At 46.2% G+C, this 17,095-nt stretch overlaps 1 protein-coding gene across 3 annotated transcripts in view; it reads right to left on the bottom strand.

Moving 5' to 3' along the window:
* Window positions 1-9,963: 9,963 nt before the first annotated feature.
* Window positions 9,964-17,095, bottom strand: part of PLCD1 (phospholipase C delta 1) — a 69,974-nt gene continuing 62,842 nt past the window's right edge. For all 3 annotated transcript variants that reach the window (XM_054990876.1, XM_054990874.1, XM_054990875.1), the window contains exons 12-15: window positions 16,236-16,414; window positions 15,278-15,410; window positions 11,783-11,932; window positions 9,964-10,756 (exon numbers count right to left, since the gene is read on the bottom strand). In XM_054990876.1, coding sequence (XP_054846851.1) covers window positions 10,668-10,756; window positions 11,783-11,932; window positions 15,278-15,410; window positions 16,236-16,414 — 551 coding nt within the window. In that variant the 3' untranslated portion in view covers window positions 9,964-10,667. The remainder of the gene's footprint in view (window positions 10,757-11,782; window positions 11,933-15,277; window positions 15,411-16,235; window positions 16,415-17,095) is intronic.

Genomic DNA, 17,095 nt, shown 5'->3' with positions numbered 1-17,095 from the left:
CACATGGCCAGTGGCCCCACCCCCTGCGCCGTGGCGCAGAGGGCAATCTAAACTCCCCTCTGTCTGGAGATCAGGGGGTGGGGCCACCAGCCATGTGACCATTTTCGCCAAGGGCAATTTAAACTTTAAAAAACTCCCTTCCTTGTTCCAGCTGACCCAAAGTGACGTCATTGTGCGGTCCTGAGTTCCACCACTGAGTTCCACCACCTCTTTTCCCAGAAAAAAAGCCCTGATCTGCAGTAAGATTGCAGGATTTGACTCCTGCGCCACTTTAGAGACCAACAAGGTTTTCCTTATTAGAAGCTTTTCAGAATCAATGGACCAAGCTACAAATGACGAATGACACTTGAACAGCAAGTGAACAAACTCACGTCTATCCCTCCCTAGTCAGAGTCAATTGACTGTCCGAGTCAATGACTCAAGAATCGATGACTCTCAAAAGCTTATACCTTAGAATCTTGTTGGTCTCTAAGGTGCCCCTGGACTCAAATCCTGCTAAAAAGAGTTAGATAATGCTTGGTGGGGTTGGTCGCCCTTTATTGTAATGCCTGAAGAAGAGACAGAGCCTCACTTGGCATTTCTGGGTGAAAAGACTCAGAGTCTCACAGAACGGAAAGATCTTGCAGAAACTCAAGAGTTGCAGCCGTCTACCAAGTCGCTTACCATTGGCAGCCTTGAATTGCAAGCGCCGAGTCTTGAACTAGGGGCTATCTGCGTGCAAAGCCTCAGCTTAGCTCCTACCCTGAGCTTTAGCTCCTGCCCATCCCTGTTTATTGCCAAAAATATACGTTGGGGAGACTCTTGCAAGACAGGTATTGGTAGGTATTTATCTTCCAATAGGTGTTCTGTGTACTTCTCCGTCTCTCTCTCTCTCTCTCTCTCTCTCTCTCGTCCTCCCCCCACCCACCCTCAGCATTTTGTATGGTCAAAGTAAACATAAAGACTTCCCTCTGTTTTGCAAGGTTGCTGGTAGAGTTGCTAACCTTCACGTGACTTGGAGATCTCACCACATTGTAACTGATCTCAAGACTAAAGAGGATAGTTCCCCTGGAGAAAATGGCAGCTTTGGAGAGAGAAACCCCATGGCATTCGTGCTATAGCATTATGCTGACATCCCTCCCCTTTCCAAGCCCTGCCTTCCCCAAGCTCCACCCCTAAATCTCCAGGAATTCCCCAACCTGGAGCTGGCAACCCTAGGAGCTGCACAAATCACACTCAAGAAGGGATAAGAGCATTTTGTAACTTCTCTGCGGGGTCTTTCTATCTCCTCTTGCACATCTTGAGGCATGTTCTCCCCCTCCCCTCCATATTTCTGTCTAGCCCTTCACTGGGGCAAGAGTACAAATCCCCCCTAATTCAAAGTTGTTTGGAAAATGTTGATATTTCCTTATCTGACCTGAAGCCTTTTCCTGTAACATTCCGAGTTATCAGTACTATTAGGCTGAGAGCCAAGCTAAAAGTGATGCCTGACACAGGTTGGACACTTGTCAGCTTCCCTCAAGTTTTGGTGGGAAATGTAGGCGTCCTGGTCTTGCAGTATGGCTCTTCGTTACAGCTGCAAGACCAGGATGCCGACATTTCCCATCAAAACTTGAGGGAAGCTGACAAATGTCCAACCTGTGTCAGGCGTCACTTGTAGCTTGGCTCTGAGACAGCGGGTTCATTTTTGTATTGAATGCCACCAGTTGGAGCCACAGTTTACAAGAGGCGGCACCTGGTTCCCCTTCAGAAGGGGTCCGATCCTTTACTTGCCTTATCCTGGATCATGTGACTTGGAAAGGTAGCCAGCTGACCAAGCAAATCATCACATGACCTGTCTATCTGACTTTAAAAGCACCAGGAGAATAGATTGGTTAGCAAAGATGGGAATGGATGAGAGATACTAAGAAGTCATTATCTTGGAGGAATTCCATCTCTGGGTGGTGATGGGTCATTTCCCATTTTAGGGAAGGAGAGGAGGCTTCTAGACAGGGAGATCTCCTCCATGAACTTTCCAACATGAAGGTCTGATGTAGCGGCTCAAGAAACAATTTGTTCTGCAGCTTAATTAAGTTTGTGGTATCCCAGGTTTAGGTGCTCCTTTATGCAGCAAAAGCTAGGAGGTGGCCCAGAATTGGTCTTGCTCTTCATGTTTTGCTCTTCAATGGACCCTGGCTTTGTGTACCGTTCCAAAGTTGGAAGTGCCACAAAAGCTTTCCTGAATGTAGATTCCGACATAACTTTCGAAGGCCAGAGAGGGAGACCACAACACTTTTGCGCTCATTTCACGGTGACCAGTGGCCGTTTCGCTCTGTTCATTTCATGTCCATGCCATGATTTCAAAATAAACAAATCCCAATGAATCACAGCCTCTGTTCTTCATTCAAAAATGAGCCAGTGGAACCGCGCTATGCCTGTGACCTTCCTCTGCCTCCAAGAGGAAGCTTCTTCACCGACTGCCTTCTATCTCATTTCACTTTTGGGCCTCACCTGCAACTCCTCCCTGCAGAGTTCTTTTAATATTTACCCCCTTTATTATGTATAATATTAGGCTATGTATGTAGAATCTGTATAATATCATAAGAGCTCCATGGCGCACAGTGGTAAACTGCAGTACTGCAGCCCAAGCTCTGCTCACAACCTGAGTTCAATCCTGGTGGAAGCCGGGTTCAAGTAGCCGGCTCAAGGTTGACTCAGCCTTCCGTCCTTCTGAGGTCGGTAAAATGAGTACTCAGTTTCCTGGGGATAAAGTGTAGATGACTGGGGAAGGCAATGGCAAACCACCCCTTAAAAAGTCTGCCAAAAAAACGTTGTGATGCAATGTCCCCCCATGGGTCAGTAATGACTCGGCCCATATTAACCCATGGCTGGGGCCCTAGGCTTTCAGGGCCGTTTCCAGACAGCTTACCGGCCCCCGGAACGTCGCACCATGTTGCGGGGAAAATGCGAAATTTCGCGTTTTCCCCGCAACGTGGCGCGACATTCCGGGGGCTGGTAAGCCGTCTGGAAACGGCCCAGCAGGTCTTTCAGGCCCCCTCTGGCACTTTAATCTTTCATCCCACTACAGCTGACAGCCTGACCCTGGTACGGTAGGTACTAGACTGCAGTACACAGCCCTACATCCATTTTGAGGGTCTCTTGAAGAATTCTATTCACAATTCAAAAAATATTTTTATTGCATGAGTAGAACTCTTCAGGAAAGCACATTTTGGGAGTAAAATCAAAAAGAGTCCAGTAGCACCTTTAAGACTAACCAATTTTATTGTAGCATAAGCTTTCGAGAATCAAGTTCTCTTCGTCAGATGCCTGATATCAGTAGTTAGTCTGCTACCACAGACTAACATGGCTAACTCCTCTGAATTTTGGGAGTATAATTGTTCACTACTATAATATTTTGAAGCGAATAAATTATATATATTTTTAACAATTTATGGATAATTGTTTTAATATAAGACAATTTGTTTCACTTCAATAAGGAAGCAGTTAATTGTCTTACTAATAGAGGTTATATGAGAGAATCAATTAATTGTAATTTAGGGTGTGTGGGGGGGGTACCTCAGCAAAAAAAAGTGACGGGCCCCTAGTCCCTGTGGGGCCCCTAGGCTTGGGCCTAGTCAGCCTTATGAATAATACGGCCCTGGGTAGGATATGGACCAGCAAATGTATGCAGGAAGGAGGAAAGTGACTGAATGAAGGCGGCTGAGAGAGGAATGCTCAAGGTACGATTTTTGAACTGGCAAAGTAGCCACTGTCCAATTAGGGGAAGACAGACAGGGCCACGCAAAGCCTATGTGGTGTTGTGGTTAAAGTGTCAGACTAGGTTCAAATCCTCCCTCTTAGGGTTCCCAGGTACCTGCCGGTGTAGGGTTGCCAGCCTCCAGGTAGTGGCTGGAGATCTCCCGGAATCACAACTGGTCTCCAGGCCACAGAGATCAGTTCACCTGGAGGAAATGGCTACTTTGAGGGGTGGACTCTATGGAATTATGCCATGCCGAGGTCTTTTCCCTCCCCAAACCCCACTTTCTCCAGGTTTCTCCAGGTTTCACTCTTCAGATCTCCAGGAATTTCCCAACTTGGAGCTGGCAACCCAATGCCAGTGGCGAGCAAAATCCCAGAGCTTGCCCACTACCGGCAAGCTCCTCAGGAGCATGCGCCATGCGTGTGTTCCCACCCATCGTGCCAGCTGCAGGAGTGTCCCCGTGCTCCGTTTGGAGCCAATTTAGGCCTCAAACCAGCCAAATCTGAGCAATGTGGAGCACCAGAGCGCTCCCATAGCCAGCATGAAAACATCACGGAAGTGACGTCGCTGCGCACTCAGCATGGTGACGCCACTTCTGGAAGTGACATCATCACACCGTGGCTGGAGCATGCGCACGAGGATTCAAAGCTGGGCAGCAAGTCACTCGTGCTCAGTTTAACTTACCTCGCACGATTGATGTGAGGATAAAATGCAGGAGGAGATCACCACGTATGCTCCTTGGAAGAAGGTGAGTATACAGTGCAGTAGTGTATTGCTACACCTGGCCCCACCCAAGCGATTCCTTTTTCTCCCCACTGCCCGCCGGGCTGCTCAGGCCTACGTGGCCCATCCTCTCAGCCTGCAAGTTGGTTGAGGTGGCCCGCAGCCCGCGGCGGCCTCCGGAACCAGCCCTGCAGCAAACCGGCGCCACTGTGGCCTGCGCGACCCATCCTCCCGGCCTACAAGCTATGGTGCTGAGTGTTGAGTGTTGGTGAGTGTTGCTATTATCTCCCCCCCATTAGTATGTCATATTTTAGGAGCCTTTGGGGGGTGGTATTATGTTCTAGTCTAATTATAGTCCTATTGTATTGAAATCTGCAGAAACTTTTGGCAGCTGTTGTTAAGTTACACGATAACTAATTTTTTTGGTTCTCCTCCTGTGGGATGAGAGTTGCTGTTTATGACAGGCTGTAAAAACAGTAAGAAGTAAAGTCCTATTTTTGGGGTGGAGCCTGAGTGGTGGGTGTTGCCTTCTGACACACTTCCAATGATGGCAGGGGGTGTGGCATATGCAAATCAGTTATGTGAACGACACACTTCCGGTGATGTCAAGGGGCGTAGCATATGCTAATGAGTTATGCTAATGAGTTCCTGCAGCTCTTTTTCTAAGAAATGACCCCTGTGGCAATCCATCACTCCTTTGCTAACCCTGTTCCAGCGCCCTTTCAGGAATTTTGTAGGCATATGGCGTATATGTTTGGCACTGAAACTTCTGCACCTAACCAAACCATCTCAAACCTGATTCTTAATCCACCACAAACCCACTCAGTCCACATATTGAACCTGCTCATTTGCTTGTATGAACTGGTTATAAGGTAAGCATATTATGAAAGAAGAAAAAATGACACACCAAATCGATTTTTTTGGTCTTTTTATTCTAACCATGACAAAAATATATTATTCCTATAGTACTAGCATTTTTCTACCTCTATGGCTTTGTTTGGCAATTTTTTAAAAAAGCACAGTATAAATATAAATTTTTCAGAAACCTATTGCATTTTTAGTTTTTAACCACACTAAGATTGTCATCGACATAAACAGAATAAGGCTATAACAATTAGGAACGCTTCATCCCAAGTTGTGCTACGGTGGGATAGAATAACTGCCCCCATGTGACATCACTGAGAAAAAGCCATTATATTAACTCTTGACAAGTTCACAGCTGAAGATGATGAAGAGAAAGGAAGGAAGGTTTTGAAAGAGGGGTGGGCAAATATTTCACTCTGAGTGTCACCGCTGGGTCTCTGCATGCTTTTTTGCGAACTCTGATTCGGATGCTGGATTTTCCCGTTTCCAGCTCCTCCTGGTGCTAGAAATGGGAAGCGACAGCCTCTAATTCGGAGCCTCCCAAATTGGGCAGCAACTCTGCTCTGGCCTTCTCTCTCATTCTACTATTCTTAACAGCCCTTAAGCAGTTCAGCAATCTTTCGAGAGCATCAACCAACTAGCCAACGCGCCTGTCAAGTTACTTAAGCAGCTTGACTGCCGGGAGAAAAGACAAGTTTTCATTTTTTTTTAAAGCTGAGAAAGTACATCATGAATTTTAGAAAGCACTTCTCATTCAATACATCAACATTTTCTTTTAGGAGCAGTTTTCAGGTAGGTAGCAAGGTTAGAATGAAGACTGACAAAGAGAGCTTTGTTTGTATTGTCGAAGGCTTTCACGGCCGGAGAACGATGGTTGTTGGGGGTTTTCCGGGCTGTATTGCCGTGGTCTTGGCATTGTAGTTCCTGACGTTTCGCCAGCAGCTGTGGCTGGCATCTTCAGAGGTGTAGCACCAAAAGACAGAGATCTCTCAGTGTCACAGTGTGGAAAAGATGTAGGTCATTTGTATCTACTCAGGAGGGGTGGGGTTGAGCTGAGTCATTCTGTAAGAGTTTCCCAGGGTGTGGAATGCTAATGGCGGGAGGCTTCATTGTATCCTGAGGAGGTTCTTTTGCATATGGATTGGTGCTTGATGTGCTAATCTTCTCTGCAGGGCTATTGTCGGGTGTGGAGTGTTTTGTTGGCCTGGTGTTTTTCAGAACTGGAGCCCATGCTCTGTTCATTCTTAAGGTTTCTTCTTTCCTGTTGAAGTTTTGCTTATGCTTGTGAATTTCAATGGCTTCCCTGTGCAGTCTGACAAAGTAGTTGGAAGTGTTGTCCAGTATTTTGGTGTCCTGGAATAAGATACTGTGCCCTGTTTGAGTTAGGCTATGTTCAGCCACTGCTGATTTTTCAGGCTGTCCAAGTCTGCAGTGTCTTTCATGTTCTTTTATTCTTGTCTGGATGCTACGCTTTGTGGTCCCGATGTAAACTTGTCCACAGCTGCAGGGTATACGGTATACTCCTGCATCTTTTCCACACTGTGACACTGAGAGATCTCTGTCTTTTGGTGCTACACCTCTGAAGATGCCAGCCACAGCTGCTGGCGAAACGTCAGGAACTACAATGCCAAGACCACGGCAATACAGCCCGGAAAACCCCCAACAACCAGAGCTTTGTTTCTTGAAAGCTTACACCCTGGGAATCTTAGTCTTATAAGTGGACTTGAATCTTGTGTGTGTGTGTTTTGGAAAGTTACCCACAGGATATTTTACAAATAGTTTTCAAGGTACAAGCTAACACCAGGTACGATGGTTTGTATAGCCCTTGGGCACACACTGCTAACCTGGTTCTTCCGCAGAGCTGCAGCTGGTTGGCTGTCGGGTTGGAACAGTGAGCAGGATGCCATTTGCACACACAAGTACTGTAAATAGCCCTCGTGCGAGAAAACAAGCTGAGTTGCCGGTCTGTAATCGGAGGTAGCTATAGGGAGGCGGTAGGACTTAGAAAGGAAGTCAATGCCACCTGGCTTCAAAACTGGGCAACTTGATTATGGCCTATTTACCTGATCAGGAGGTTCTCCTCTATCACCTTGTTTGACTCTCTTAGCTCAGTGTTGAGTTGGCTCTTATCAGCTTTTCTGCTAAAAAAAGACGTCTCTTTTTAGCACCAAAAAAGCCTATGCCGGAAATCACAGGACTCAAATAAAATCCATGTAGGATGAGGATTCTGCAGTGAGGAGTGAGGCCGCATACCACAGAAAGCTGGTATGAGTCGAATCACTGAGCCCACCCCCTTCAACAGGAAGTGACATCTCTTACCGTTTTTATGAAGTCGAGCAGTGAGTGCTCTTGAATCTGGCCAAATCAATCTTCCTACTTTGAGCCAGGTATGATCTTAGAATTGGCCAGGAAAACCAGTTGAGACTGAAGCCAGTTTGGTATAGTGGTTAAGAGCGTGGGACTCTAATCTGAAGAACCGGGTTTGATTCCCCACTCCTCCACTTGAAGCCAGCTTGGGTGACCTTGGCTCAGTCACAGCTCCTTCAGAGCTCTCTCAGCCTCACCCACCTCACAGGGCATTTTGTTGTGGAGATAACATACTTTGTGAACTGCTCTGAGTGGGCAGTAAGTTGTCCTGAAGGGTGATATATAAATCGAATGTTGTTGTTGTTATAAGCACATTTTGGAGCCATTGAGGGTGTGACCAGATTAAGTGAGCTCCATTCAGCAGAAAATAAAATGTAACTATCCTTGTAGTTTAAAATCGCCTTCTGTTGCTGATCATGTATCAAAAAGTTAATTTGGTGCAAAATGGTCAACTCAGTAGCATTTCCTGATCTGTAGACAACACAAAGTGGGCTAGATCCAACCAAACTGAATTTTTTTAAAAAAAATTTAAATTTTTAAATTAATTTTTAAATTTTAAATTAAAATTTTTTAAAAAAATTCAGGGGAGGGGGTGGAAATTCAACATTTTAAGGTGCCTGTATGTAATGGGCCAGACCCACCCACATGGATTTTGTAGAGCGGATCATGTGTAGAAAGAGCAAGTGGTGTGTGTCCTTCATGTGAAATTCTATTACAATGTAATAGCAGTCATCCTGTTTTCTCCCACAATGGTACAAAGCCTCTAGTTGTAAACTTTTCCCCTGAAAGTTTCTAGTCTTCATTATTTCACAGAAAATCTTAAATGCAATTGCAAACACTTCAAATTTGTGGTAATTAGGAAGTAATAGAGAAGAACCTAGAATTGTATTGTTTCAAAAATTGGAATTTTGCAGCAATCTTACAAGTTGGGGATTTTTATGTTTAAAAAATCATTCTCAAAATTAGGATAAATCCCCACAGATAGCAATTGGATAAATAGGTCAAGGCCACTAAGCAAATAGGGGTTTGACTAGGTGACTACTCTGCCCATTCTTTTCTTCCATCTACAAATAATGTTAGAATTGATAATAAACGATCGAACAAAATTACAGTTCATTAAAAACATATTAAAAATTTCACAAGGTAGTTGACCCCGACATCCCGTCTTCATGAAATGCACACCGATTCTGACACTGTTTTGAGAAACTGTGAGCACAAAGCTTTAAAAAAAATTAAAACCTACATTTTAGCTGCAGTAAAACCAAGGCTATACAGCTGCTCTGTTTCATACCGGTGATGTAAAAACACCGGGATGGAGCCACTACATATGGATCCCTGATTTTCCTGGCTTTTCCTCACCAAAGCTGCCATTGCCAAGCCCAGGGAATTTTATCCCCGGGGGCATGGGCCCCTAATGGTGTGATAGCCACCTGGCACAGGAACCTGCAATGGACAAGGGGAAACAGGTGAAATTGCTACCTCCTTCCTTCTTAGTCAGAAGAACTGCTCACCCCAAAGGCAAGAGGGAGAAATTTTGCTCTTGTCCCTTCCCCACAGCATGGTTATTACGATACAAGGGTCCCATGACACCTGTGGTCAGGAATGGTTGCTGGGAGAGTGGAAGCCAGCGAGGTCAATGACTGTCAGTTCTTTCTAATGATGGCATGCAGGAACCAATTCACAAGCTACTTTGGCCTCAGAAACCAGCTTCTTGAATCAGAGGAGTTAGCCGTGTTAGGCATCTGACGAAGAGAGCTGTGGTTCTCAAAAGCTTATGTTACAGTAAAGTTGGTTAGTCTTAAAGGTGCTACTGGACTCTTTTCGATTCAGCTTCTTGAAGAATCTCAACTTTCCATTTTTTTAAAAAAAGCAAGCTTCTAGACCTTAAGGGTCTGTAGTGGGGGGCTCCAGATTTGCTTTTTGGCCCTTCCCATGTCTAGGAGAAACCGAAGAAATCTGCAAAGTAAGATTAACGCAGCTCACACACACACCACCTTTTCTTGGCATAGAATTACTATTTGGGGTTGGTGTGACATAACCACAGTCAGGCTTAGTGAAAATAACGGATTGCATTACTCGGCAACACACTGGCACCTGAGACTTCACAAGTCATTATGCACATACTTCCAAGTTACAAAATAGTAAAGAGTCCAGTAGCACCTTTAAGGCTAATCAACTTTATTGAAGCATAAGCTTTCGAGAACCGCAGCTTTCTTCGACAGATGCATCTGATGAAGAGAGCTGTAGTTCTCAAAAGCTTATGCTACAATAAAGTTGGTTAGTCTTAAAGGTGCTACTGGACTCTTTACTATTTTGCAATTACAGACTAACACGGCTAACTCCTCTGGATCTATACATCCAAGTGCCTCTTACCCATCATAAGAGCCAGAAACCTGGCTTTTAAAAATACCCCTGAAAACTAAGATGAGAAAGGACTATTGCCTTGATTCACAGCCCAAAGCAGGCAGACATCATCAGCCAAACAAAGGAGAAGACAGAGACAGAAACCTGCAAATGAGGCCCCAGAGCAGATGGCTCAAATGTAAATCTGGGGTTGCTTGGCCCCATGCTGCAGTTTAGATAAAGGCTTGGACAACAAGCCAGAAAATGTACTTTTTAGCCTTGCAGGGCTAAAGTAACAGCCACCGAAGTGAATTTATTGCTAAGTTAACTTGAATGCGGGGCCCCTCTTTTCTCTTCCCCCGGAAACAGCAGCTTCGATTGGGGGGCAGGCGTGTTTTCAAACTGTGCCTCCCATGTAAGGAATTTGCTACATAAAGAAGTTTGTGCAGCATTTGTCAGACCTAAATGCAGAAAAGTCCCCTTCGCGCATTTAAGAGGGTGGGTGGGGCTGCTGAGGTCTCTACAAATCCTGCAGGAGCTGAAAAGCAGGGGAGAGTTCAGAGTTTTTCTTCCAGCCTGGGAATCCAAGTTCATTAGGAACATGAAGACAGACCCCCCCCCCGAGTGGTCAGAGAAGATGGCTGCATCCCTGCTAAGCATCCAGAATATTGATGTGCACAAAGAGGGTGGCGGATGGGTACGAGTCTCCGTTCTTTGTCAAGAGGTGAATGTGCCGGTAACCTTGAGAAAGAGAGAAAGCATGAAATTCCGAGTTGTGGCATGCTGTTTCTGTAACTGCAACAAGGGAGTGGACATGAACCCAAATTATGGCCTGATGCCCTGGGGTGGCTGGCACAGGGTCCATTGGACCATCCTTACACAGAGAGAAGGCTGGGCCAGCACATTTGATACATTTGGCAGGGGGCAGTTTATAGGCGAGGGGTCAGGTCAGTGTTTAGATTAGTTTACAATCCAAATATCCTAAATCACTAAAATGCATGCTATAAAGTACCTAGGGATGCTCAAGTGAACCTCATTTCATGTGTCCCCCCTCCAACTTCCTTGCAGATGCAGTCACACAAAGGGAGCTCCCGTGAAAGCGGCATACACATGCACCGAGCAAAAATAGCCTGCACATGAATTGAGGACTACACATAAAATCCTGCACCTGAGCATCCACAGGTAATTTGCAACATGTATTTGCACTCACATACACACCACAAATTCCTTTGTAGAATGGTCTTGTGTGTTCTTGCTGATCGGGACAGGGAATAGAGCGTCTGCTAAACTTGAGTAGTAAAAGGTGGTTAGCTGCAGGAGTTGTTTCTCAAATTTGCATCCTTCCGATCGGCCTGTGCTCGGGACAGGTAATTCTACTCTGTCACTATGTCAGATATGATCAGAACATTCCATGCGCACACGCAAGCGATCGGGGCCAACCCTGGTTGATACTGCATAAATCTTTGGGCTTTATTCCTACCAAAACCATGACTCATACCAGAGTGGGATATCTTACAGTGGGGGGGGCATGGGAGGCAATTCTTTCATTTCACAATTGAAAAGTGAGCTTTGCTGAGGAAATTTAATTCAGAAAATAGTTTGTCACGTCTATTAGAAACTGGGGTATTAGATGTTACCGCATGGGACACTTTGAAGAGACACCTGCTTACAGGCTTTCCTGATTGGAACAGTTATGGAAACTGACCCCAGCAACCCCCTGTTACTTTCTAGATGGGACTGCTTTCTGGAAATGGGGGCAAGACTTACCTTGCTTTAGGCTCGTGAAAGGGGTGGTGAACTGCCCAATAAAGTCATTTTTTGTCGACGCGTCGAAATCTTCCACCATGAAACGAACCAGAGCAAGCTTGGGAACGTCAATCTCAAATTCAAATGTTTCTTTCCAGTTTGGGTTAAAACCTAGACAAGGATGGAAACAAAGGTACGGAAGGTGAAAAAATTAACAAGCCTGCTCAGAGGTACACAAACTAACCCCAAGTAGAATGAACGTATTTTCCCCATAAGCTAGGTTTGCTGTTTCATCATATGAACATAAAATGAGGAGCTCCCCCCGCCTTTTTTTTTTTAACCAAACCAATGATTTCTTCCCCTCCCCAATGTTTTGAGGTGGTACAGTCTTATGAGAGGACTGTACCATGTGCATGGCTGCATGGTCTTAAACTAAAATCCAAGGACCAGTTTCTTATGTTGAAGCAGCTCAGGAATTTCACCAGCAGGTGGCAATTTTAAAAGCAGAACGTCCTTCTCTCTGCCAGGCAATGAAAGGCCTTTTGTGGGATGCCAGTCTGGAGGGGAATGTTTCATCTTTATTTGTCAAAAAAATGAGAAAAATAGTAAAGAGCCCAGTAGCACCTTTAAAACTAACCAATTTTATTGTAGCATAAGCTTTCAAGAGCCACAGCTCTCTTCATCAGATACATCGTCAGATGCATCTGACAAAGAGAGCTGTGTTTCTTGAAAGCTTATGCTACAATAAAGTTGCATCTGACAGAGAGCTGTGTTTCTTGAAAGCTTATGCTACAATAAAGTTGCATCTGACAAAGAGAGCTGTGTTTCTCCAAAGCTGATGATGCATCTGACAAAGAGAGCTGTGGCTCTCAAAAGCTTATGCTACAATAAAGTTGGTTAGTCTTAAAGGTGCTTCTGGACTCTTTACTATTTTGCTACTACAGACTAACACGGCTAACTTCTCTGGATCTAGGGAAATGAGAGCGACCGTGCTTATGGTGTGCAAAACGAACTCTCCTTTGCCCCAATATTGAACACACACACAAACCTCCAAAAGACAGGTTTGTGCATGAAAGTCTTAAAGCTGCGATTCCCAAATACCCACCCCATAAGTTCTGGGAACCAGAAGAATGGTGCATGATAGCTGGCTATACTGAAGTAAGTCCCACAGGGTCCACTGGTATTTACTTCCACATAACCACGCATAGGAATGTACTCTAAGCTACTGCACTACCTCACACTCATAGCTGTGCACTAAGAATTTGAGCTTAAATTAGCCTCAGTTTTCTAAACATCACTCCAACATCTGTCACAGGGCTGGATCTAGGGTTGCTGGCGCCCAGGGCAACCCAAGCCTGGTGTTCCCTCCATGTGCGCATAGCGCGTGCATACGCGCGTGCTCTCGGCACTGCGTGATGACGTCACTTCCGTGACATCATCATGCAGGGCCTGGAGGTGTGCCGCCTGCGCAGCAAGCTGGCCGCCCCAACGTATGGTGCACTGCGGAGCTGGCGGTGGCTGAGCGGGCAGCTGAGCGGAGGGCTGGGAGGTCGCCCATGCGATTTGCCTGCCACGTCGATGGGGTGGCCGGCTTGCCACACACTCCCTGTCCTGCATGCATGGCAAGCCGGCTGCCCCATCGGCGGGGCAGGCGAACGATGCGGGCGACCTCTCAGCCCTCCGCTCAGCCACCCGTGCTGCCGCTGCCGGCTCCAGCGTGCTCCTGTCATCTGGCAGCTGTGCCCGGTGCCCCGTCTTTGGTGGTGCCAGGGGCAGACTACCCCCCGTGCCCCCCCCCCGTTGATCCAGCCCTGATCTGTTATTTGGGCATTAAGCCGTTGACCTGACTTTTGAAAAGCTGGCAGAATGTGCTGGGACTGCTTTAAATAGTGAACCGGCCCTACAGAAATGCTGAGCGTCCTCGTTATTGTAATGTTATATGGGTACAGAGCAGCAGTCACGGGGGTAGCGAGGGGGAGGAGAGAGTTGTGAATATTCGTGCATTGTGCAGGGGGCTGGACTAGATGACCCTGGGGTCCCTTCCAGGTCTATGTTTTATGTTACCCTCCAAGAGCAAGGTCTCACACTGCCATCAGCGCTGGAAACTAGCCTTTCCAATGCTGAACAAAGAGGTCTAATGTGAATACACATCTCGAAATATGAACTGGTGGGGGGTGGGGGGGCAGAACGTTTCACAGAGAGCAGGAATGGAGCAGGAGAGAAGGCCAGCTTTGTACAATTTTGGTAAGGGAGCCACCACTTTGCCCTAGGGTTCCCAGTTTTCCGCTAGTGGTGGACAATCTCCCGGAGGTTTGCCCAGTTGCTCGCCAATCGCTGGCGAGAAGATGTGTGGTGTGCATGCTCCCAGCAGATGCGACAATGTCTCTTCTGGAAGTGGCGATGTTGTGCCAGCTGCAGTGGTGCTCCTACACTTCCTTTGGGGCTGATTCTCAAACACAGGAGCACTCCCGCAGCTGGCAAGATGATGTCACATCCGGAAGCGACGTCATCACATGAGGTTCGGGAGTGTGCGCCGCGTGCGAAGGCACACATGCAGAAGGCACAAGATCCAGAGGAGTTAGCCGTGTTAGTCTGTAGTAGCAAAATCGAAAAGTGTCCAGTAGCACCTTCAAGACTAACCAACTTTACTGTAGCATAAGCTTTCGAGAATCACAGTTCTCTTCGTCAGATGCATGGTCCATGCATCTGATGAAGAGAATTGTGTTTCTCGAAAGCTTATGCTACAGTAAAGTTGGTTAGTCTTAAAGGTGCTACTGGACTCTTTTCAAGACGGCACAAGGTAAATGCCAGCTTCCCCCTCCCACCAGTAGGGTATAGGGATCAGACAACCCTACTATGCCTCCATCTATCACTGTGACTATTGCTACCCATTGCCTACTGCTCCCTTCTTCTCTACACTTGAGCTTTCTGTGTGTGGCTGGCTCTGCCTCCTGTGGCAGCTATTTTGTGGCTGCCCCCTCCATGCTGTGTCAGAATTCCAAAGTTGCTCACAGGCTCAGAAAGCTTGGGAACCCCTGGTGTAGTGGTTAGAATGTGGGACTAGGATCTGAGAGACCCAGGTTCGAATTCTCACTCTGACACAGAAACTCACTGGATGACCTTGGGCCGATCTGTCTCTCTTTCATTCAAACATACCTTGTAGTGTTGATGCAAGGATAAATGGAGAAGAACAATCTAAGCTGCTTTGGGTCCCCTTCGTGGGGAAAGGCAGCGTATAAATGAAATAAATAAATAAAAGACATTGTGGCAAATCCTGCATATCCAAGGGGGCTGCTCAAAGTCTCGCAACTTGTGAGAGTTCGGAAAGCCCTATTAGGCATGCAACAGCATACTTTTCTGTCTTTAAAGACTCATAAGGAAACACAAACAGAAGATATGTTAATTTTTTCCCCCAGGCAGAAGAAGGGTCCACAAGAGAGAGAGAGGGTGAAGCTGGGTGGATGAGAGCCCCAGATGACACCCCTCGTTAAGATGTCACTGGGCATCCCCTCTTACCGTTGTTGTCGATAACTCTCGTCTGTTTCTTGTCATTGTCCCGCTGGACGCCGTGGATTTCGACAATCACCCTCGGGTCAACAATGGAGTTTTGGCTTTTGTTCACCTTGGGCAGCTGCTGGCCGGAGATGACCTGTAGAAAGCACACCAAAAAAGGGGAATCGGTTACTGGATTACCAGCATGACGTGAACATCTCTAGGAGGGCCATTAAAGGGTTCTGACTTCAGTGGCACTAAGCCATGACTTGTGGTGTGTTGAGTAGAATGGGCACGAACAGAAAAAAAACCCCGAACACCCTGTTCGTTGCCATCCACAAACAATGAACAACGAACATGGACGAACATGACCTGTTCCCGAACATGTTGTTCATTGTTTGTGGGGGCCAGAACCCCCCCACCCCAAACCCCCACACTTTGCCCCCCTCCCCTCAAACCCACTTACTTGGCCCTTTAAAGATCCCTTTAAACTATCAGCTGGCAGGTGGCAGGGGGGAATTGCAATGACCATCTGTTCGTTGGGAATGGGGCCTTATGAACAGCTTGTTCGCGAACAGCTGATTGGGTTGTTCGTGGCGTTTTTTTAGTTCACATTGCTGTTCGTGCCCATGTCTAGTGTTGAGCTTTGACAAAGGGCACATGCTGAATATTCCTTATCCAGGCAGATTCTTAGATTGGAATAAGACTGTGGCTCTTTTATCTCCACAGTAATGATCAACCAGACAACTTACAATGAAAATATCATGCTGACTATTAACACACCTTCTGCCTTCTTCTCACTAAAGCAGAACAATAGCAACAAATTCCCAGGAACCACGTAACAATGACCGGATGCTACATGGTTGTATGTACACATGCCAAATGTGAAGGCAAGGCTATGAAACGAGAGCATTTTCTATCCCACAATCCTCTGTGAACCAGGCCTTCCTCCTGATTGACTGCTTTTCACTTCTACTCCTACCTTAACTTGCAATTTCTTCCGCGTCCGCCATGGCCCTTCCGTGATGTGTTTGGGATTGAATTTAGAGTTCTGGTCTTGAAGAAAGTCTGGTTTTAGGACATAACCACAAAAGCCGTTTTCTTGAAATAGGCCTTGGTACATGTCCATTTCTGTACCCTTGGTCTGAAAATTCAGAGCAACTAGGAGGAGAAAAAGAAACATGTTTTGTTTCTAAATACTTTAATAACTTGATAGTCATTTTAATTTGTAAAAGCAGCTAGTGTATCAATCATTATCTCTACATAAGCAGCTTTTAACCTTAGGCTTGGGCCATGGTACAATTTCCTGCTAAAGAAAACAAAAATATTTTTGTCTAGATGCAGTATGGTGTAGTAGTTACTGCATTAAACTAGAACTGGAGACACCTAGGTTTAAATTCCCATTCTGCTTCTTTCGGCTGCTGGGGAGGGGTGGTCACATGATGGAACGTGAGACAGAGTGAGGGGAAGAGTTTTGGGTGCTGGACTACAAGCAGGATCTAACCCAGGCTCAAATCCCCATATGGGCCAAAATACACATTACATTCGATGTGTCACAGGTTCACAGGTGCCCAACTTATACTCAAATATTAGAATGAGGACTAAGCTATCAAAAACGTCTTGTTAACCTGTGGAACTCCAAATGCTAGGGAGCCAGAGAAAGGGGCAAAGAGCCCCTTCTCCCGCACTGCCATTTCCACTGGCAAAAACAGCTGGGGAGGAAAGCCCGAAGTCCCTCCTTCCTCTTCACAGCATTTGGAGTCACACAGAGTGATGACTTTTTATGGTTAGTTCCAGGGCTTTCTTTCTGGGAAAAGAGGTGGTGGAACTCAGGATCGCACA

The sequence above is a fragment of the Eublepharis macularius genome, chromosome 11, assembly GCF_028583425.1.
Source record: "Eublepharis macularius isolate TG4126 chromosome 11, MPM_Emac_v1.0, whole genome shotgun sequence".
Lineage (NCBI taxonomy): Eukaryota > Metazoa > Chordata > Lepidosauria > Squamata > Eublepharidae > Eublepharis > Eublepharis macularius.
The sequence above is the reverse complement of the archived record's forward strand: the minus strand, read 5'-3'. Positions and strand labels throughout refer to the sequence as shown.